Consider the following 20543-nt stretch of genomic DNA (forward strand, 5'->3'; position numbering starts at 1 on the left):
GGGTCACAGAAATGTTTAACAACTGTACCCAAATATGATGCTGTCTTTTGGCTCTTTGCGGCTTTGTTTCTCTCCGATACACAAACACACATTAGTAAAGCCGTCTCCATTAAAGAGCATCAGTAGAAGGTAATGACAGCAATGTGACACAAGCAGAGCACTTTGATAACAGGTACAAAACCACAAGGCAACTTATGTCCCGGAGAGACCCACGAGCACACACAGATTGTCATGTGCAGTCATAAACACATTTTGTATGCGCATGTTCACACACACTTGCGTACAGGAATGTCTACCACATATAGACACACGCATATATTTTCCTTACTTAATCAGTCACTCACACAGGTCACAGATAGCTGTCACAAACATTCATACCTCCTCTATAATGTCAAACACACACACACACACAGACACGTGAATAAACACACAGGCAAATATAGCGTATGGTTGGTAACTGAACCAGTGCAGAGAGATACATTAGCATTCTGTCAATGTTTCAGACCAGCTCTTCACACAGCCAACATGCAGCAGAGCAGAACAGAACGGAAGCAGGAGAGAGAAAGAGCACAGACAGGTAGACAGGGATGAGTTGGGGAGCGTTCAGGAATTCATTAGAGGTAGAAAGTATGAAAGAGAGGGATAGAGGAGGGAAAATACATAATGATCAAATTAAAATAAAGAGATGATGAGAGAAATTGGGGTACCTTACTATTGAGTCTGGCCTTCCTTGCTTCTTTAGTTTTTCTTTCTCTTCTCTCGGCTGCTTGTCTTCTGCCCAGAGCGGATCCCATCTCACACACACTCCTCGTCAAACACTCACTCCTGTAGGTATGCTAGTCCCAATGCCAAAACATCATCCACATGGCCATATCCAGTACCCCTCCCCTTCATCTCCTTCCCTCTTGATCTGTCCTTCTCTTCCTCTCCTGTTGTCAAAGTAGCACATACACACTCACATGGTCACTCACACAAACAGTCACCCAAGCACAGGCGCACACTCTGACTTCTATGCATGCACAGACAGACGGAGAGATAGTAAGGGGTGATTTTTGCAGGATGCTGAAGAGAACAGAGGGAGGGTGGGGAGAGAGAGCCAGAGAAGAGGGAGGGAAAAATGAGGGAGGAGAGAAGTTAGAGAGAGGGAAAACAGAAGGAGAGAATGAGAGAAAGTGGGCGGGGTGTAGAAGCGAGGACAGATAGGGATATTCTAAGCGATAGGAAATCAAGAAAACAACGGGACACAGCTGTACACACACTGTAGGACGCGGAGCAATCCCTGTCATTTCAGTCCAAACCAAGTGTTACACCACAATGGGAGCTTTACAAATATTGAATAATGCTCGTGTTTTTGTACCTTAGTGTTTCTGAGATTATCCCCAAATAACCCCTATTTACACAACTCCACACACATGCACAGTATGTATTACCTTTTACACATCAACACAAAAAACATACATTATCAATATCTCAATCTTATGTTCCAGATATTGTTACTCGTTCTTTAAGAGCTAAATGTTTCTTCTTTTCACAGGACTTTCCATAATGAGAGCTTTGTATGTGAGGGAATCCCCAATGGAAACATCCCCTCATCCCGTGCCGTGTGTGTGTGTGTGTGTGTGTGTGTGTGTGTGTGTGTGTGTGTGTGTGTGTGTGTGTGTGTGTGTGTGTGTGTGTGTGTGTGTGTGTGTGTGTGTGTGTGTGTGTGTGTGTGTGTGTGTGTGTGTGTGTACAGTATTATGCAGAAATCCCACATCAAATTCCATGAAAGCTGCAGTAGCAGTAGCACTGATAGGAGGGTTTAGGCACTTTGCTTATCCTCAGTGGCATCTCAGAACAATCATACACCTACAATGAGCCTCATTCTCTGTGCAGTGTTATTGTCAATTGAAAATATCACAGAAATGCTCATTCATAAATACAATAAGCTGCCAACAACAATACAATAAGTCAGTGTAGGAGGAATAGCATTACTCTGTAATGCGCTTCATAGAGGAGCCTTTTGTGAATTATTTTGCACACATATTGTCCACTACCAATAACCTTGACATGATGTGAGCATGATGTGAATCAAACTGATAGGAACAATCATTAGCTAAACAGTAAGCATTTCATATTTTTGATTGTGTGTGAAATGTCTCAACTGGTTATGATATAAGCACAATCCAAAGCCCTTACTCTGACAGTATGCTCGGTTGAGTCAGTGACCACATTGCCAAATAGTGCGTTACTAAATGCTCTCCACTACTATATGCCTCTTCAGTTTGTTACAGCCCACCCCCTCCCCTCTCTATGGAGCTGATGCCCTGGGCTTAATTCATAATGATATACACAGCATACCTTTCTTTAATCCTTCTTTTATGCCAACATTGTAAATATATATTGTATAGCCAGTAGGCATAATGTCTAACAGTTTAATCAACCTTTAACAGCATGAGATCTGCTCTCCTGTAGAGGATGTAGTGAACACAGAGTCACATTGATATGCCCTGATCAGTCCATAGAGTGAGGCATTAATACTCTGTTCCTCATATGTTAGACAGCAGTTGGTGATCTTGATCAGTGGATGATGTGATTTACTGCCATTCAATTTTTTTTTAGCAACCTACAAATGGACATTGAAATACAGTGAAGACACAGTGTCAGTTTTGAATGTCAAACAGTCAATGAGCGTGTTTATTTAGGACTGATTTAAAATAAATTACAATTGATATAACAAGAAACCTATTGTCACACTGCAAGAAAGCCCCCCATTCTGCAGCCCTGTGCATCACATGGCTGACCTCCTACACCAAACACCCACATATTCTCTGCAGATCCCTTCATGGTGAACTAGGACAGTTTCCGAGTGAGGAGGTCTGGTTAGGTCGAATGTAAAGAGGAAAGATAATGGGAAAATCCTGTCAATTATGACCTCATTTCAAACTTTAGCCTGCGGCTAACGGGGTCCATACCAGCAAAGTAGGCTAATGCCTGACCTCTGCCCAACAGGATGAATAGTGAACATGTTGACTGCCAAGAGAGTCACCCATAGCAGGATTCCCCTTTTTACACCAGGAAGTCATTATGCAACAAAAGCAAACGTGCCATTCAGAAAAAAAGAGCGAAATTGATAATGTATATAGTTATTGCAATTAGAATGTACTATAGCTGCTTCATGAGCTCATGTTGCCAAAATACCACCCTCATCCTCTCAAGTGCCACAGCTGTCCTGGATTACTCATTTCTGAAAAAGCTCAACCAACACGGGAGCTACCCATTCATGCAGTGAGAAAACCTCAGTGGCTTGAGTTACACACTCTTTTTTCTCTATTTGAGATTTGTACCATTTCCACTTCTACAATCATAACAAATGCTCTCTTTATAGATGATTTATAGTGTGAAATTACCAGTTAAATTGCAGCTGGGCAGTAGCTGATGGTGGGGGTGTTCAGTTTGTAGCACAGTAGCAGACGGCAGCTGCTCAGACCAGACTGGTTAGACAATATTTGAGAGTATGACTCATCCTTCTCATCACAGCTTTCCTGCGTCTCCCTCTCATTCACTGTTTCTCTTTCGCATGCTCTCTTTCACTCTTAATAGAAGTACACAGCAGAAAAAACTCACTGGCCATTAATAAACAGTAGAAGGACAAAAAAGCCCAACAAACTAAAAGTTCACTCTTTTTCTAGGAAACCAGCTTCAATGACATTTCAATTGTCCAACATACTGTATATCCAGGACACAGAGAATTTGGCCTTTACTCCCCAAAACTAAATGTTAAAATGTCTCTCACGGAATTGGACCCACTATACTGTATGCCACTTTTCCTAAGAACAAATATAGGCTCTATGAAGCCTGATGTACTTATATGATTCTGTTTTCTTCAAGTTAAGTCGCTTTGGATAAAAGTGTCAGCTAAATGCAATGTAATGTAATGTAGTAATAGTATTTTGAAATGTCCTGGAGAGACTTAAATGCTGTCAGTTTGTTTTACATGAAAGCTCTTGAAAAACATACACAACTAGTAAAAACAGATACATGTGATCATTGTAAAGAAGCAGACCAAGCCCAGTAATAATGTACAACTTTAAAGGTATTTTGCTTATTCAATGTTCTGAAAAATATCTTATGATATTAGAAGTGCTCATTAGGTAAGTTTAGATCCTCAAACAATGATAGTGAGATTACTAATATGATATTTATTTATGGAGCTCACTACAAAGCTTAAACCCTTCTCAGAAGCATACATCTTATCTTCAGTTCAAGAAAAGCACATCTAAGAACATTAGTCACACATTGGGGTTGATAGCGCTGTACTTTGTGGTCTGACTTATAGTATTTTATTCATCACACTATTATGTGAGGCAGCATGTAGGGGCAGACTCTGCACCACAGCAGCAGTCTCTGCACACAGACTGGAGATTGTTTCCTACCCAGGCCTCTCTGGATTCCCACATGGACGTTGAAACATGTGCCTTTTTCTTCTTCTGGACTATATCAACACATGAAGACCACAAAATCACAACCCACAAACAAATCAAGACATTCCCTAACCAGAAGCCTTGGACAGAAATGATCAGACCTCTGCAGAAGGCATGCAATGCTGCTTCCAGTTCTCAGAAAGCGGAGCCATACAGCTCTTCCAGGGCCAATCTGAAGAGGGTATCAGGGGGGTCAAACAACAACACAAACAGCTGATTGAGGAGTATTTTAAGAACATTACATTACATTGCATTTAGCTGACGCTTTTATCCAAAGCGACTTACAATAAGTGCGTTCGTCCAACAAAATACAACTTGAAGAAAACAGAATCATAAAAGTACATCAGGTTTCATAGAGCAAAAACATTTCAAGTGCTACTCAACTGGCTTTAGAAAAGCCAGTCCTTTATTAGTATAAAAGTGCTTCGTTAATAGTTCTATCGCTCGAAGTGGAGTCGAAAGAGATGAGTTTTCAGTTTGCGCCGGAAGATATGCAAGCTATCTGCTGTCCTGATGTCAATGGGGAGCTCATTCCACCATCTTGGAGCCAGGACAGCAAACCCACGTGTTTTTGCTGATGGGAACTTGGGTCCCCCTCGCAGCGAGGGCGGAGCGTGTCGTTTGGCTGATGCAGAGCGTAGTGCACGCGCTGGGGTGTACGGTTTAACCATGTCCTGGATGTAGGAAGGGCCAGATCCATTCGCAGCATGGTACGCAAGTACCAGTGTCTTGAAGTGGATTCTAGCAGTTACCGGAAGCCAGTGAAGCGAGCGTAGGAGCAGAGTAGTGTGGGAACATTTAGGAAGGTTGAAGACCAGACGAGCCGCTGCATTCTGGATGAACAACTCTGACCGCAGGCGCATGTGGCAAGGCATACGTTTAAATGATTTTCGTTGCACTGACCCCATCATCACCAAGTGCATGGAAAGACTGGTTCTATTGTTTTTTTAAATATATGTAACTAAAATATGCCTAAACCACTCCACCTTATCTGTTACTGTTTCACTCATCATACCACCTTGTCTGTAACTTGCCACACATATGCAACAACCTGTATATGGACTGTAACCCATATATGTCTGTTAGCTGTGACTTCCTCTGTACTTTATTTGCTCTTTGCATGTGCAATGTCAATTACATTGAATCTAATCGAATGTTTCAATAGTGTTTAAAAAAGGCATATGCTGAAATGCTAAAATGCAATTGTTCTTAGTAAAGTAAAGCTGAAATTGGAAAACAGGCTTTTGACAATAACAAGGCTGAAAAGAAATGAATGATGCATGAACGATCAACAAAGCAGTCCCTTGATTTGGAATCAACAGCAGCTCTGCACTATTGTTCTCACTTTCTATGACACAGAACACACAATTGACACCTTTAATTTGCTCCAGTGTAAATCTTCTGTCCTCTGATGGAGTTTGATGTGAATGCATTAAATTCTCTCTGCTGTCTGTTCCACTTATAATTACACCCACAAGCACACACACAAAACCATGCAGAGCAAAACAGTACACACATACACACAAATCATCCTCGTTTGACCTCATCTGCATACTGATATCTCCTGGTATTTCAGAAGTGCAATTCCTAACCTGTCCAACGGTCATTTAGTTCATGATCTAGAATAGATCGAACATTTGCCAGGCTTTGTCATTCTCCACAGTTCTATCTGCGTTTGAGACCACTGACCACAGCCTGCCATCATTGCCTCTTTGGTTCTGTTTTCCAGTTCGGACTGGTTAAACTTCAAATAGATTCTTCCTGGACCAGCCTTCTGTATCTCTTCATCCCTTTTCAGCTATACGGAAAACAGCACCCAACAATACCCACATTTCTGTTATACATTTTTGTCATACTGACCTTTGCTTTAGCCTTTTATTAAAAAGGCCGCTTGTCCTCCATGCCATCAAATCTTTGGCAGAAGTGCTTTGTGCAGCATATCTGTTGTTCACTCTGTTTAAAAGGTGGCACAAAGCATCAGCTCTTCAGAAGTCCTGATGACAGAGTTAACAGCTGTTTGGTCTTACCTTGGTGTGGAGCTTCGACAGCTGCTTTTCATCCAGGTGAGTCTGAGTGTAGACACGTCTTTTATAGCGGAACTGAAACACAGCAGGAGCAAACAAAGAGAGCACGTTATATCCTTTGTTTTTGTTGTATGTTTTGACTGTATTACAAAATGCACACAAAATAAATATAATAATGTGAATTATCAACGTCACTTTAGTTGAATTTGTCAGACGGTATCAGAGCAGCAGACCACACTACATCAAATCTATTTTTCATGAGAGAAAAAGCATGAGAGAGATAGAGGAAGATACGGCGGAGAGACATTTTGAGTCATTCAATAACCATGATATGAAATTAAGGTATCAAATATCTCTCTGTATACGGCTGTCATCTATCCCATCTGTCAGGCTTGTCATCATTTCCACATATTACATCTTGCCTGAAAAGCCATCTACTGCTCCTTGAAGTTTCAGTATACATTTGCAGGAGGGACTTTGCATACAGGTTTGACAAATTAAAAAAGACAAGTCGATTGAGGCAGTGTTTTTTCCCCACTTCGAGTAAAAATTGTAAATATAAATTCGGTATGTCAAATAGTAAATGAGTTGTTTTTTTGCTGAACTCCGAAGACCAGACTTCGATTGGGTTATACAAAACCTGAAAATACATTATACTGTGTAAGAAAAAAGTTAAAAAGGTAATAAAAGGTAGAATAACATGGCAAATATTCTGCAATAAAAAATTGTGACATTGCGCATTGTCGAGCCTCAATCTAATCAGTTTGCCATGTAAGCAGTAAACTGAGAATGGATTATTTCAAGGTTTACTACAACAAGAAAGCTGCATGTATTTTCCCACTTAATAGGCAGAGTATTTAATGGACATGGATCACCAAACACTGACAGCCTGTTATAGTTTTTAAATATACATAACTTTCACTTTCTGGGACTGGCAAACTATTCCAGTTGTGTAAGTGTGTACGCAAGAATTCACATGTGGTGTGGTGTTCATCGATGGGGCAAATCCACGGTGGAGCAGAGCGGTTTTGAGCTGCTAATCCAGACCTGTCAATCATTTATACACTCCACAGGCTCTAGGGAATAACTGCTGGACAATCAATAAACCACACAATGCTCCGACAGGGTAATAGCAGAGACTTGCGCGCACACACACACACACACACACACACACTGATCGGAGCCCACACTTATTCAGCTGGATTGTAAACCAACCACAGAGTTAATGGTGGAGTTTAAACTGATAAAACAAGTCATTTCCCTTATGTAGGCTATACAGTTTGGCTGCTGTTTCGTAAAGTATTGGCATTTATCAGAGCTTTTCTACTGGTGTATTATTATAATATTTGTAAGAGCATGTCACCTGTGACGGCCGCACATTGATTTAAGGTGTTTTTTCTAAACTGTAGTGGCAGGGGAAACGATTTAAGGCATGTTGATTATCATGAAATTAAATGAACTATGATACATGTATATTATCCTCTGCAGTTGTTAATGTCCACTGTTATGTACGGTTTGAGGGTGTGGGTCATTAAGCCTCATCTGCATATTCACCTGTCACGGAGCGCCCAGAGGCTTTTTAGTGGGCGCGTCACCTGGAGGCCAGTGGTTGGTTCTCACAGGAGGAGGAAGTGTGTGTGTGGCGAATGCGGGTATTCAACGGGATATTTAAGTTTCCTCAGCATGTATATATATGTTAAAATGCAACGGGGAAGTAACTGAAAATAACTGAATGTGGATATTGCATCGACAGACCAAGAAGCACATCTCCGTGGAGAGGACGCGCCCAGATAGAGATTATTTCCAACACAGGGTGAGATAGCTCCTTTGTGCCACGCTGATCATCGTGTTTTCCTTTTTTGTGGATTATAGCCTAAATAGGCCTACAAACATTTCTGCTTTTGCTGCCGACGGGCGCAGGAGCAACAGACTTTTTTTTGTCAATGAACTATAGTGGCCTGGATTAGGCAGTAAAGACAATTTCGGTTTATCGCCGAGCAGACTTTTTGTTGAGCTTTGTTTGTGTTTTGCTTGGCTGGAAAACTGTCAATATAATTGAGTAACGTATAAAACCTGTCTTTGTTTATTTTGTGAATGTGTGGATATAGACAGTAGTAAATACACTTCCGTGGGGACTATTAGAGACAGAGTAGATTGTCTGTTTATCAGTTCTGTTTTGCCTTTATAATATGATTTCATATCAAGAACCCCTTGTGCGTTTATTTAATACAGCAATTTTTTATAGTTGATCGTTACACACTGATGTTCCTGACATATTCCTATTCCCACAGGTAGACAGTAAAATGGTATTCCACTGATATTGATCCTGGAGCACTGACATTAGCATCAACATTTCATCATTTTCTTCTCGCATTTATCGGACAAAGAATAAAAAGGCAGGAAACAGGGAGAGGGAGGATATACAACAAAGGTCCTTGCCAATGATGGGATTATGTGGCATACACTTGAACCACTCAGCTACTGAGGTTCTGCATCATTTCAGAACTGTTTATAAAGCCAATCTGCACTACAAAATAAAGTATTGTTATTAAAAGACAAAGTGCAATTTGGAACAATCATGTGTAAAAATATAGTTCATAATAATACCCATATCTCCCAAAGCATCAAAGGATGACTGAGGCACAAGGTTCAAAGTCAATCTGTTTAATGCTCTTTATCTCTAAAAGAAACTACTCAAAACAACCAAGGTTAGTCAGAAAATCACCTGGAATCTTTACACCGCTGTTTGTAAAGCAACACATCTTGCAACACATGTATGCCTGCTTACTCTCAGATCATAAACCATGATGGACAAGCACAACAATTATCTCCAAGAGATGACAGCCACCGCAGACAACAGACTGTCATATAGTGTGATTGAGCTTGGTATTATTGCTGCTAGATTTGACTGACACATCCTGACAGGAAGAGCCTACACTGCATACACAATGATCCACACACACCAACACGCTGCATGTGTGCGCCTGTGAAGCATGCACGAATATATAAAGGAAACATCAAAAAGGCTACAGTGGATTCTCTACAGTAACAAAAGCTTTAAGAGGGGTGACACATGACATCAGGCATTGTGTGTTTAGTCTATACGAAGATCTACTGCAGTGGCCCTCAAAGGTTCATTTGAAAAGAAAAAGGAATAGTGCATACCCCAACGTTGTGGTTACATATTAATCTGGCATGTTTTAATGAGGCTTACTCTGGGAAATTGTTTTGGTTTATCTGTTTAATCTCCCCTTTTCCTTTTTCCAAGGCTGGTTTACTAAATGGGAAAAGTAGGTAAATGATCCCAGATCACACTACATTACAATAGTCTTCTTAACTTTAAACCAGGGGTGTCCAAACTACCATTTTGAATCGGCCCTCAGCTAATTCAAAATGTGTAATGACTTAAGTATAATAAATCTGCTTGTCTTATATTGTACTTCTTAAATATACAAGTTCAAATATATTACACAGTTTTCATGTGTTAAGCCCAATCTTCAAATAAATTCAGTCAATTAAAGTTGAAAACATGTTCAAGTTGATAAGAAAAAAGCCCAATAACAAATGTACATGATATACCCTTCAAATATACCCTTCATATTTCCAGTTATTGTATCAATCTGAAGCTTCTGTTTTAAGGAATGAGCTGCTGTGTGAATTGATTGTTCACCTGTTTTTTCTGGCAGATTATAAGGTACAGTACATACAGAAAGATTATGCATGGTGTGGTGACATGTAGCACTTATTTTCCGCCTCCTGCTCTCTCCTGTGAACACTCCTTAAAGCCTCATACATACACATGATCCATACCTACCTCCAGGTAAGGTACAGGAGCGATGGAGGGGAAGGGGTATTCCCTTAGCTGTCTCTCTTCATCCAGAAACTTGCCAGCCTTGCTGTTGTAGGCCGGCTGGAAGAGGCCATAGTTCAGTACATCCTTCAGGCTCTGGTTGAGAGTACACAGGATCTGCTGCTTCGACAGCCAGATAGGAGCATCCACATTGAATTTCATGCATTTCTGCAGAGACAAGATCAAAGGAGGGGAGAAGGGTAAGCGCATGTCATTTTTCTAAATATCACATATTGCACTTTAGTTTACTTTAACTAAGAGACTGAAGGGCTATATTTGACCCAAAGTCACCTAAAAATAAACATACAGGCACTAACAAAGGTGCTGGAATATTAACTAGGGTCTTTTTAATTACATCTATTGAACTTACAACTTCATGCCCTTGGAAAAAGCCAGGCCTTTTTGTAATAAGCAACTAACATAGAGGTGAGGCAGCACTTCACCATGGCATTAACATTTACTTTTCACAAAATGTCATCCTGAAAGCCAGTGCTGGTTACCATAAGAGAGTACACTGTAACATAAGAAAAAAGCTTTTATTGAAACACTCTTCTGACACCCATTATTCTGCAACATAAATGTAGGTGTTCATTATTCATGCTCTAAAAATTAAGCTGGGCGATATGTAAGTGCTTCACAAATAGCTGCAGTATGTCTCTCCAGTCATTAATAAAACAGTTTGCAGGTTCTGCATTGATTCTTGAGGGAAAACTGAGAAAAATACAATCAACTTGGTATCATCTGTGCTTTAATAAACAACTGAATATGTATTTGATAAAACGAGGTAAAACCTTTGGGGAAATCTGATATTTGTAAATTAGATAAGGGTTGGTTAACTGAGTTATTCAACACTTGAAATAAATGACTATGCTGTTTTCCACTCCAGAGTGTAAAGGACTATGGTAAGTGTGAATAAGCAGAACACCTCCCTCTAGCTGAGAGTTAGAGGCAGGAAGAGAGAGTGCTAAATCCACAAGTAATAAATCAATCACTACTGCCTGCAATATTGATTAGGTCCCTCAACTCTATCCTGTGTTTTTGACACTAAGACACAACAATCATATCATATCACAACAACACAGCCCAACTGAGAACAACATGCAGATTGCCAGCAGCACACACGCAGCTCTGACTGGAGCATCAGTGCAGTGGGTGCAGAGACACAACACAAGTTATGAAATATTCATAAACAAAAAGACATGACGTAAAAGATGTCTTTCTAAACTACAAGTATAGGATTGAACGTTTATTAAAATAACACACATACTATGGTAGTAAAGGGGCAAAGGCAAGAAAGTGCCAAATATTGTAAGACATTCAGGAGCTGTCAATTAATAATTAGCTTGTTGACATAAATACGATTGAATATTCAAACATCATCAGCACAACTTCAAACATATGAAGAGAGATGTTTTGATCATGAAATATGTTTACAGGTGCCAGAAGTTATCAGCATTTGATACATCTGACACAGTATTGTGTGCTTAGTTGTGACAATTAATGCACTGAGCTGAACTGATAGCAGTGCAAAACACTTACATCTGACTAAGGATTATTTAGTGGGAATGCTGTTAACAGCATTCCCACTATCTGTTCTTCTACGCACAAAATTATTTATTATTATTCCGCCCGTTATTTTGCCTGTCTTCTCCTGCATTGAACATCGCAGAAACTCCGTTCAAACATCAAAACGTTCAGCTCGGTCGGGAATCAATGGCTATTACTTTTCTCATTCATAACTCCAGAGATACATCCCATAATTCATCACATTTGTAACCATTGAAGTCAATGGAGAAAATCTTCACACTTCAACAAATCTTCATGCGACTTCAACTGCTAACTGTTCACTCATACTTTCACTCGGAAACCTCATTCCAACTTTAAAATGTTACACATCTTTCTGACATTATTCGTGTAACACAACTTTTAAATCTGATTCTTACTTTTAGAGATATTAAACATTGTTCAGACCTTGTTTTAGAGGTTTTCTTCAGATTTTAACATTAACTAGAGTGTGTGCCTTCATATATTTTTTTAAACTGCCATAATTCCCAAACCCTACATTCCTGAGACATACTTTTTCATGACAAACGTAGGAAAACATCTCGTAGCTTGAGAAATTACAAATAATTAAGCAAAAATAATTAAACAAAATGCCTCTTGAGGGCATAAAGTGACAAAAAACTTTCAACATGCCTCCATTAAAGCCCATTGTAATTTCAGGCTGATATTTCCTCACAGCAGCAGCCGCACACCTTTAGTTAAACTGCCAAAAAGGCCACATTATTAACCTGAAAGTACACAAATTACACTTCAGATACTCAACTTCCTTGACATGCTTCACGTTTTGAAATTTCACAGATATCTGTTACAGTTCTTCCACAAAACATTCACATGTAAGAGGTTTATCTCTCATTCAGAACAATGGAAACCTTTGATCTCTGGACGCCTCATTAGCTCAAAATTAAACACCTGTGTAATGGAACACGATGATGTCATCACTCCAACTGACATGCTCAGAGCAGCAGACTTCAGATACACAGTCCAGCTGTGAAGACATCTATGGGACAGTTTTGAGATTTCTTCAAATGCCGTTGCCATGGCAACACAATGCTCACCATGAAACACGGCTTTCTCATAACTTCAGTGAAAATACTCCAAACGCCCCAAAACTTCACAGGTTTGGTAACGATGCAGCCATCAACACATCTAAGCGTATTATGGGGTGTCATCAAATGTCGTTGCCATGGCGACAGACCACTCGCCATGAAGTCGCTGTAAGTCCAATCGACACGGTCCAATCGTCCCCCAATCTTCACTTGTATATCACCGGTCCATGCCTCAACAGCTCTACGCCAAATCTGAGATCTCACCATATGCCGTTTCCATGGAAACGCATCCCTCGCCATAAAACATGATGTCGCTATAACTCCTATGAAAATGTTCAAAAAGTGCTCAAACTTCACATGTGTGCTAACAGTCCAGCCGTGAAGACATCTACGGGACAGTTTTGAGATTTCTTCAAATGTCGTTGCCACGGCAACACAATGCTCGCCATGAAACAGTTTTCTCATAACTTCAGTGAAACTGCTCCAAACGCCCCAAAACTTCACAAGTTTGGTAACGATGCAGCCATCAACGCATCTAAGCGTATTATGGGGTGTCATCAAATGCCGTTGGCATGGCGACAGATCATTCGCTATCAAGTTAGTTCAGAAGTTTGCAGTTCAAATATTCTGCTGCTTTTCCAAGCCTTTTTACTTTATTTTCTTCTCTCATCACACATTCAAGCCCCCAGTGTTCATGTATCATTTCAATCTAAATTCTTCACTTTCTTCTTACACATTACATTTCAGCATAGCAGTTCAGTGTCAGCTTTTCAGCATAAAGCATTCCCACTAGCAATTTCTTCAGGAATTGCATTCTCTAGTTTCAGGCTGATATTTCCTCACAGCAGCAGCCGCACACCTTTAGTTAATCTGCCAAAAAGGCCACATTATTGACCCGAAAGTACACAAAAAGCACACTTCAGATACTCAAGGTCCTTGAGATGCTTCACGCTTTGAAATGTCCCCGATATCTGTTACGGTTCTTCAACAAAACGTTCACATGTAACAGGTTTATCTGTCATTCAGAACAATGGAAACCTTTGATCTCTGCATACCTCGTCAGCTCAAATGTGACCCGCTCTATCGAAATCAGTCAGAAGTCGCAACGGCTCATTTCAAAATAAACGTGGATTTGCGTAAAAAACAGGAATTGCATTCTCTAGTTATTGCTGTTATTGAAGTTATGTTTTAGTTTTTAAGGTCTCCTATTATACTGTTTTTCATCAATATATTAAAGGTCTCAGATCAAACAGATCATGCATTGTAGCATTCCATAAACCCTTTTGTTTCAGCCCAGTTTATAAAGTGCGGATTCTCTGTCTTTTACTTTTGATCAGGGGTGTCAAACTCAAGGCCCGTGGGTCAAATCCGGCCCCCGACTTCATTTTATTTGGCCCGCAAGAGCTTGCAAAAAATATAATACGTTTATTATAAGGTTTCATGCCACTTTACAGAAGCACTATGTCCATAAACTACATGTCCCACAATGCATCTCATTTTGTGACATGCACACTGAAGAGACTTGCAATTATTTGAAATGATTTGCCCTTGACTTCGGCTCTCAGACGTAGTTAATTATGAAGTTATCACCCTATCCGATAATAATCCAATGCAGAGGCAATAATGTAATATAAAACATTATTTTATATTAATATAGTCTTAAAGTTACAACCGGCCCTTTGAGTGCAACCTTAATGCTGATGTGGCCCACGATGAAATTGAATTTGACACCCCTGCTTTAGATGAAAATAAGGAGCCACTCCCCACGCCCCTCTGCGAGATATTTGGTTAGAAAGAACACAATGTTGCTCTACGAGGAGATTCAGGTGATAAGGGGGGGGGGGGGGTGTTACCTTGGTTGGTGATTGGCTAATGGTTACACAAGCTAAAAAATCATTATGACATCATAAAGTGGCCACAATCTGATCAGCTCATTTTCAGACAGGTTTTTATATAAATGGAACACGACAAAAAGTGAGCGAATCTTTTTTCCTGAAACGTTCAGAATCTCTTAACACAGAGGGGACACATGTTTATGTATAAAAGACATGAAGAGTGGATTATAGGTGACCTTTAAGGGATCAAGACAACAGCCCCTCTGCAGACTGGCTGGGACACATCCAGAAGAAGTTGAGCTCTTATTGCAGATGGCCAACAGGCCTTATTGCCTACCTCATCGGTTTTATAGGAATAATGTATAATGTAGGTGAACAACGCTAGCCTTTTATCCATACCATGATATGATTGGCCTTATTGACAAAAGGACAGCAATTGTTTCCTCTTTCAGACAGGTAAAAGATAATGAGGCCGTTATAAAGTCATCATGACATGCTATCAGCTAATCAGTCACTGATTGGTTGATTAGTATCCGATTGGGCTAATTCTCTATCTGAGGTGAACTGGTTCCAGACTAAAGTTGACAATTATTTTTATAGAAGATACTGTAGCAACTGCTGCACTGTTCATGTATGTACATTAGCTGCTTAACTGCTCCACCAAAATAGTGTTTAAGATAAGTAAAAAGAAAACAGGGCAACATATCCAAACTTTAAATATCCTGTGCTGCCAACTTTTGTGAAGTAAATTAACTGTCTACTTGAAAACCTATGGGAACACAAGCAGAAGGAAGATGTTTTCCTAAAACTTAACAAAACTAACATCAAATATAACTTTGAAAAAGCTGCATCTTCACTTCAGCTAGGCTGTCTTTCTCCTTACAGTTAGAGATGATGGAGAATTGGCCATACTTAAGGCTTCAGAATAAGAGGGCCACTTGGGACAATCTTGCTTAAAAAGGGATATTTTTACATCTACACACAACTATCAAAGAATATTTAATTAATACTGAATATCCGGTTTGGATTTGATTTTAACAACACGACTTTGATGCTTACTAGAACTTATTTCTCACTTTGTTCATCACAAGCAAATTGCTAGAGGCTGTCTTTCAAAAAACCATGGTACTGTAATACTGCTAAAACAAGCCCTCTCATGGTCAAATGTCCTTGTGTGGTGTAATCATTGTGTAGGACATCCACAGCTAGCAATGTCCCTTTCAAATGACTTATTACAAACGTGAAAACAGATAGATATTGCACAGAAGAAAAAAAAACAGACACTGCAGTGGATAGTAAGCTGTAACACAAAACGTTTTGAAATAAATGATGTCTTGGAGTTTAATGCCTCCTCCAAATAGTTAAATTGCAGGTAAGATCCAAGGTAAGGTCTGTCCAAACGTTCTAATCAGTTCATTACTGAGTCCAAGAAGATGTCTGTGCCAAATTAAAAAAATAAAATCCATCAAAGCATTCCTGAGATATTTCATTTAGGATAATAGGATGGACGTTGGTCATAGTGACATAGGCATCTAGACCACCTTACTGTATGTGGAGAAAACATTGAAAGAACAAAATAAGTCTGTTCCAATAATGCTTTCTGCTTTTTACTTTTGTCTGTAATTACAGGTCACAAAAAATATATTCTTATACATTCAAGAAAAAAATAAAGCCTTTTTATTGACTCGGGAAGGCAAAAGGAACAATTATTTTGCTTTATAGGTTGTTTTTCAGAAAGATCCTACTCTAACAAAATGCAATTAGGTTTTATTTGTACAGTATACTGTAAGAAAAGAGCCAGTCAGTCTATTCATCTGGTGGGCTTGGAAAGAAAACCTCTTAGCCCTCACGGCTCCTTTAATGCCATTCCCACCTGTTTATAGAGTTCTGCTGACACTGTTTTGGTAATAAATGAAGCTCCGGCAGTAAAACTTACATTTAAAGGCATTACTCTAATCACAGTTTCATGTTGGTGCTTAATACTAAAACCAATGACTGTAATTATTGTATTTAGGACCAGCTCATCCAAATCAGAGGTAGTCACATTGCACATTAATTCTTGAATTATCCAATGTTTATACCAGGATTTGGTACAATATCATGTATGTAATGTAGCTTAAAACACAGATGAGGTTGGAACATCATGCACAGCTTTCCTTACTACTAGGTAAACAATCTTAAATAAACAGAAATAATCTGGTGGATGATGTGAACAGTATTCCATCTCTAAAGACTGTAGCTCAGAACACTCTGATGGCCTTCACAAAAAACAAAGGTTTGGAAGTACAAAGCATCAGTTACACGAGCTATTGTACTGCTGCTTTTACAATGGGCAACTTATGCTTGACTGGCATATCCAATGTGCTCATTATGCAGTGAAACCAAAAGTAAGCCTGCAGTATTTAAGGTTTAATAGTGAATGGTTATTGTGGACAGAATTATTCAAGAGATGTGTGCCTCTCCACAGGTAATTGACTTGTCTTTCTAATCAAAGGATTACATCTCCCTGGCTGGTCTTTGCTCTGCTTGTCTCTGTGTTCTCCAGTTCTTTTTATTTTGCTGCTGTGCTCCACATGCACAGACACTAACATTCATATGAATGGACATGTCTATCACGGTGTGGCTGTGGTTTCTTGGTGCCAGTGAAAACAATGGTCTTCCCTCACACAGAGGTCTAAATAAAGGCAATGAATGAATCTCTTTTTTTTTCTGAGTCATGTCTTTGAACTGCAATGCAGAGCCAGCCAGACTGGATATAACATTCAAAGCATGAGAGAGAGCGTGAGTGCAGTGAAAAGAAAACAAATGGAGGGACTGAATCAGAGAGAGAGAAGGAGCAATATAGTGAAAAGAGAGTGTACAATTATAAAGTATACATACAATTGTGTAGGTGTGTGTGTGTGTGTGTGTGTGTGTGTGTGTGTGTGTGTGTGTGTGTGTGTGTGTGTGTGTGTGTGTGTGTGTGTGTGTCAATCAAAGGCCTTGGTTTTGACAGCCCAATCCCAACAACCAAAGCGTTTAGTGGAACTGAATATTAGGTGCAAATGAAATGTCTTTCCACAAAATAAGTTGCAATTCTTCTAGTTCTTAGAAACTTCAGGGACTTTATTAACACAGGCATAACAGTCAAAACCTCTGAACTACAGTTCTATAAGCAAAACATTTCCACGCATGGAATATGCCAATTATGCCTATATTAGCTTTTTGAGTTAAGACATTATTGACTTATGATAAATACAAGTGGCAGTAGCAATCCATTGATTAACTTTAAAAGTGATAATTTAAAGGGCACCTATTATGCAAAATCCATGTATTTTATACATAAACATGTGTCCCATCTGTGTACAGTAAAGAGATTCTGAAAGTTTCAGAAAAAACGATTCGCTCACTTTTTCTGAAAATGAGCTGATCAGATCTTGGCCACTTTCTGATGTCATAACGATTTTTTTGTCTTGTGTAACCATTAGCCAATAACCAACCAAGGTATCTCCCCCCCACCTTATCACCTGAATCTCCTCCTAGAGCACCATTGTGTTCTTTTTAACCAAATATCTCTCAGAGGGGCGTGGGGGAGTGGCTCCTTATTTTCATCTAAAGTAACAGACAGAGAATCAGCACTTTTGAGGTTTATAGGATGCTACAATGCATGATCTGTTTGGTATCTGGAGGCAAACACTTCAGAGACATGTTTTGTATATATATATCTGAGACCTATAATATATTGATGAAAAACAGTATAATAGGGGACCTCTAAACCGTATAGTATTTAAAAATGCATTTTAAAAGAAATGCTGATACTGCAACACAAACCTAAAGATAAGGCCAGACCATGCGGCTCTAATCCAAAATTGCCAGTTATTTTTGGATGAAGTGGAACAGACCATAGGTCCTGAGGATATTTAGTAATATAAAAACTCTGACAAGTTTCATTGTTGAATAGATTGTTCTAACAGTGTGACCTGTCTGTTCTTCCTTACAGTCTTCTGATAGTTCTCAACTTATTGTTTGGTGAATTACCCAAAATAAATAGTTTGGACAGGGTTTGAAGTAGCATGGAGCTGGATGTAAATGTACAGAAAAACAACAGGCAGATAGGCAATAACTATTTTGATGTCAAGAAAACTAACGTGTTGCAAAACCACTTGCTCCAGTTTTCACGACTAAGGAAAAAACCTGAATAGTTTTTACTCAATGAGTTAATTTGTAAATGCCTTGAAGTGGCTGTAAAAAAAAACAATCATTTTTAGTAACCCTAGGAAACGATGGTTGAACTTTTTATGCTGTTGCAGGTCGTAATAAGCGACAGGCATTTTGACTAGTAAAAGCAGCACAGGTGTAATCAATAAGCTTAACGATAACTAATCACGTGTAAGGTATGTCAGTGAGTAAGCATTACAATACCACAGCTGTAACTGACTCTTTCATTTCATTTAAATGGCCTGCAGCCATCATTGGTGTTTTTTTTCACCTGGGCCCTTGCTGCCTTGACGAGTCAGAATGTCTGCTGTAAAGGACATGAATTACTGCTTACAGACTACCTCTGCATCAGCAGTTTACAAATAAATCAATTATAAGCAAATTGTAATGGAACAACATCAGCTTCAGATTACATTACATTGCATTTAGCTGACGCTTTTATCCAAAGCGACTTACAATAAGTGCGTTCGACCAACAAAATACAAACTTGAAGAAAACAGAATCATATAAGTACATCAGGCTTCATAGAGCAAAAACATTTCAAGTGCTACTCAACTGGCTTTAGGTAAGCCAGTCCTTTATTAGTATATAAGTGCTTTGTTAATAGTTCTATCGCTCGAAGTGGAGTCGAAAGAGATGAGTTTTCAGTCTGCGCCGGAAGGTGTGTAAGCTATCTGCTGTCCTGATGTCAATGGGGAGCTCATTCCACCATTTTGGAGCCAGGATAGCAAACCAACGTGTTTTTGCTGATGGGAACTTGGGTCCCCTTCGCAGCGAGCCATTTTGGTTGATGTACGGTTTAACCATGTCCTGGATGTAGCAAGGGCCAGATCCATTCGCAGCATGGTACGCAAGTACCATTGTCTTGAAGTGGATTCTAGCAGTTATCGGAAGCCAGTGAAGGGAGCGGAGGAGTGGCGTGGTGTGGGAGAATTTAGGAAGGTTGAAGACCAGGCGAGCCGCTGCATTCTGGATGAGCTGCAGAGGTCGGATGGCACATGCAGGTAGACCAGCCAGGAGGGAGTTGCAGTAGTCTAGGCGTGAGATGACGAGAGCCTGGACCAGAACCTGTGTCGCTTTCTGGGTCAGCTGGGGACGCATCCTCCTGATGTTGTAAAGCGTGTATCTGCAGCAGCGGGTTGTAGCAGCGATGTTTGCAGTGAAGGACAGGTTGTTATCTAGGGTCACACCCAGATTCCTTGCAGTCTGAGTTGGGGAAACAATCGAGGTGCCAATGTTGATTGATAGGTCAAGAGTGGGACAATCTTTTCCCGGAAGGAAAAGCAGTTCAGTCTTGTCAAGGTTGAGCTTGAGGTGATGATCAGACATCCACTGAGAGATGTCAGCTAGACAAGCAGAGATGCGTGCGACGACCTGGGTCTCTGAGCGGGGAAAGGACAGAATCAATTGGGTGTCGTCAGCGTAGCAGTGGTATGAAAAACCATGCGGGCTAATGACTGATCCGAGCGAGTTTGTGTACAAGGAGAAGAGGAGGGGACCAAGAACAGAGCCCTGAGGGAGCCCTGTAGTTAATTGACAAGGGTCGGACTCGGACCCTCTCCAAG

The 20543-nt window shown here is 40.0% G+C and overlaps 1 protein-coding gene across 1 annotated transcript in view; it reads right to left on the reverse strand.

Moving 5' to 3' along the window:
• shank3a (SH3 and multiple ankyrin repeat domains 3a) overlaps positions 1-20543 on the reverse strand; it is a 242261-nt gene that overhangs the window by 113120 nt on the left and 108598 nt on the right. The window contains 2 exon segments of the mRNA XM_034215672.1: positions 6491-6562; positions 10302-10505. Coding sequence (XP_034071563.1) covers positions 6491-6562; positions 10302-10505 — 276 coding nt within the window.

Source organism: Gymnodraco acuticeps, unplaced genomic scaffold, assembly GCF_902827175.1.
Source record: "Gymnodraco acuticeps unplaced genomic scaffold, fGymAcu1.1, whole genome shotgun sequence".
NCBI classification, from domain to species: domain Eukaryota; kingdom Metazoa; phylum Chordata; class Actinopteri; order Perciformes; family Bathydraconidae; genus Gymnodraco; species Gymnodraco acuticeps.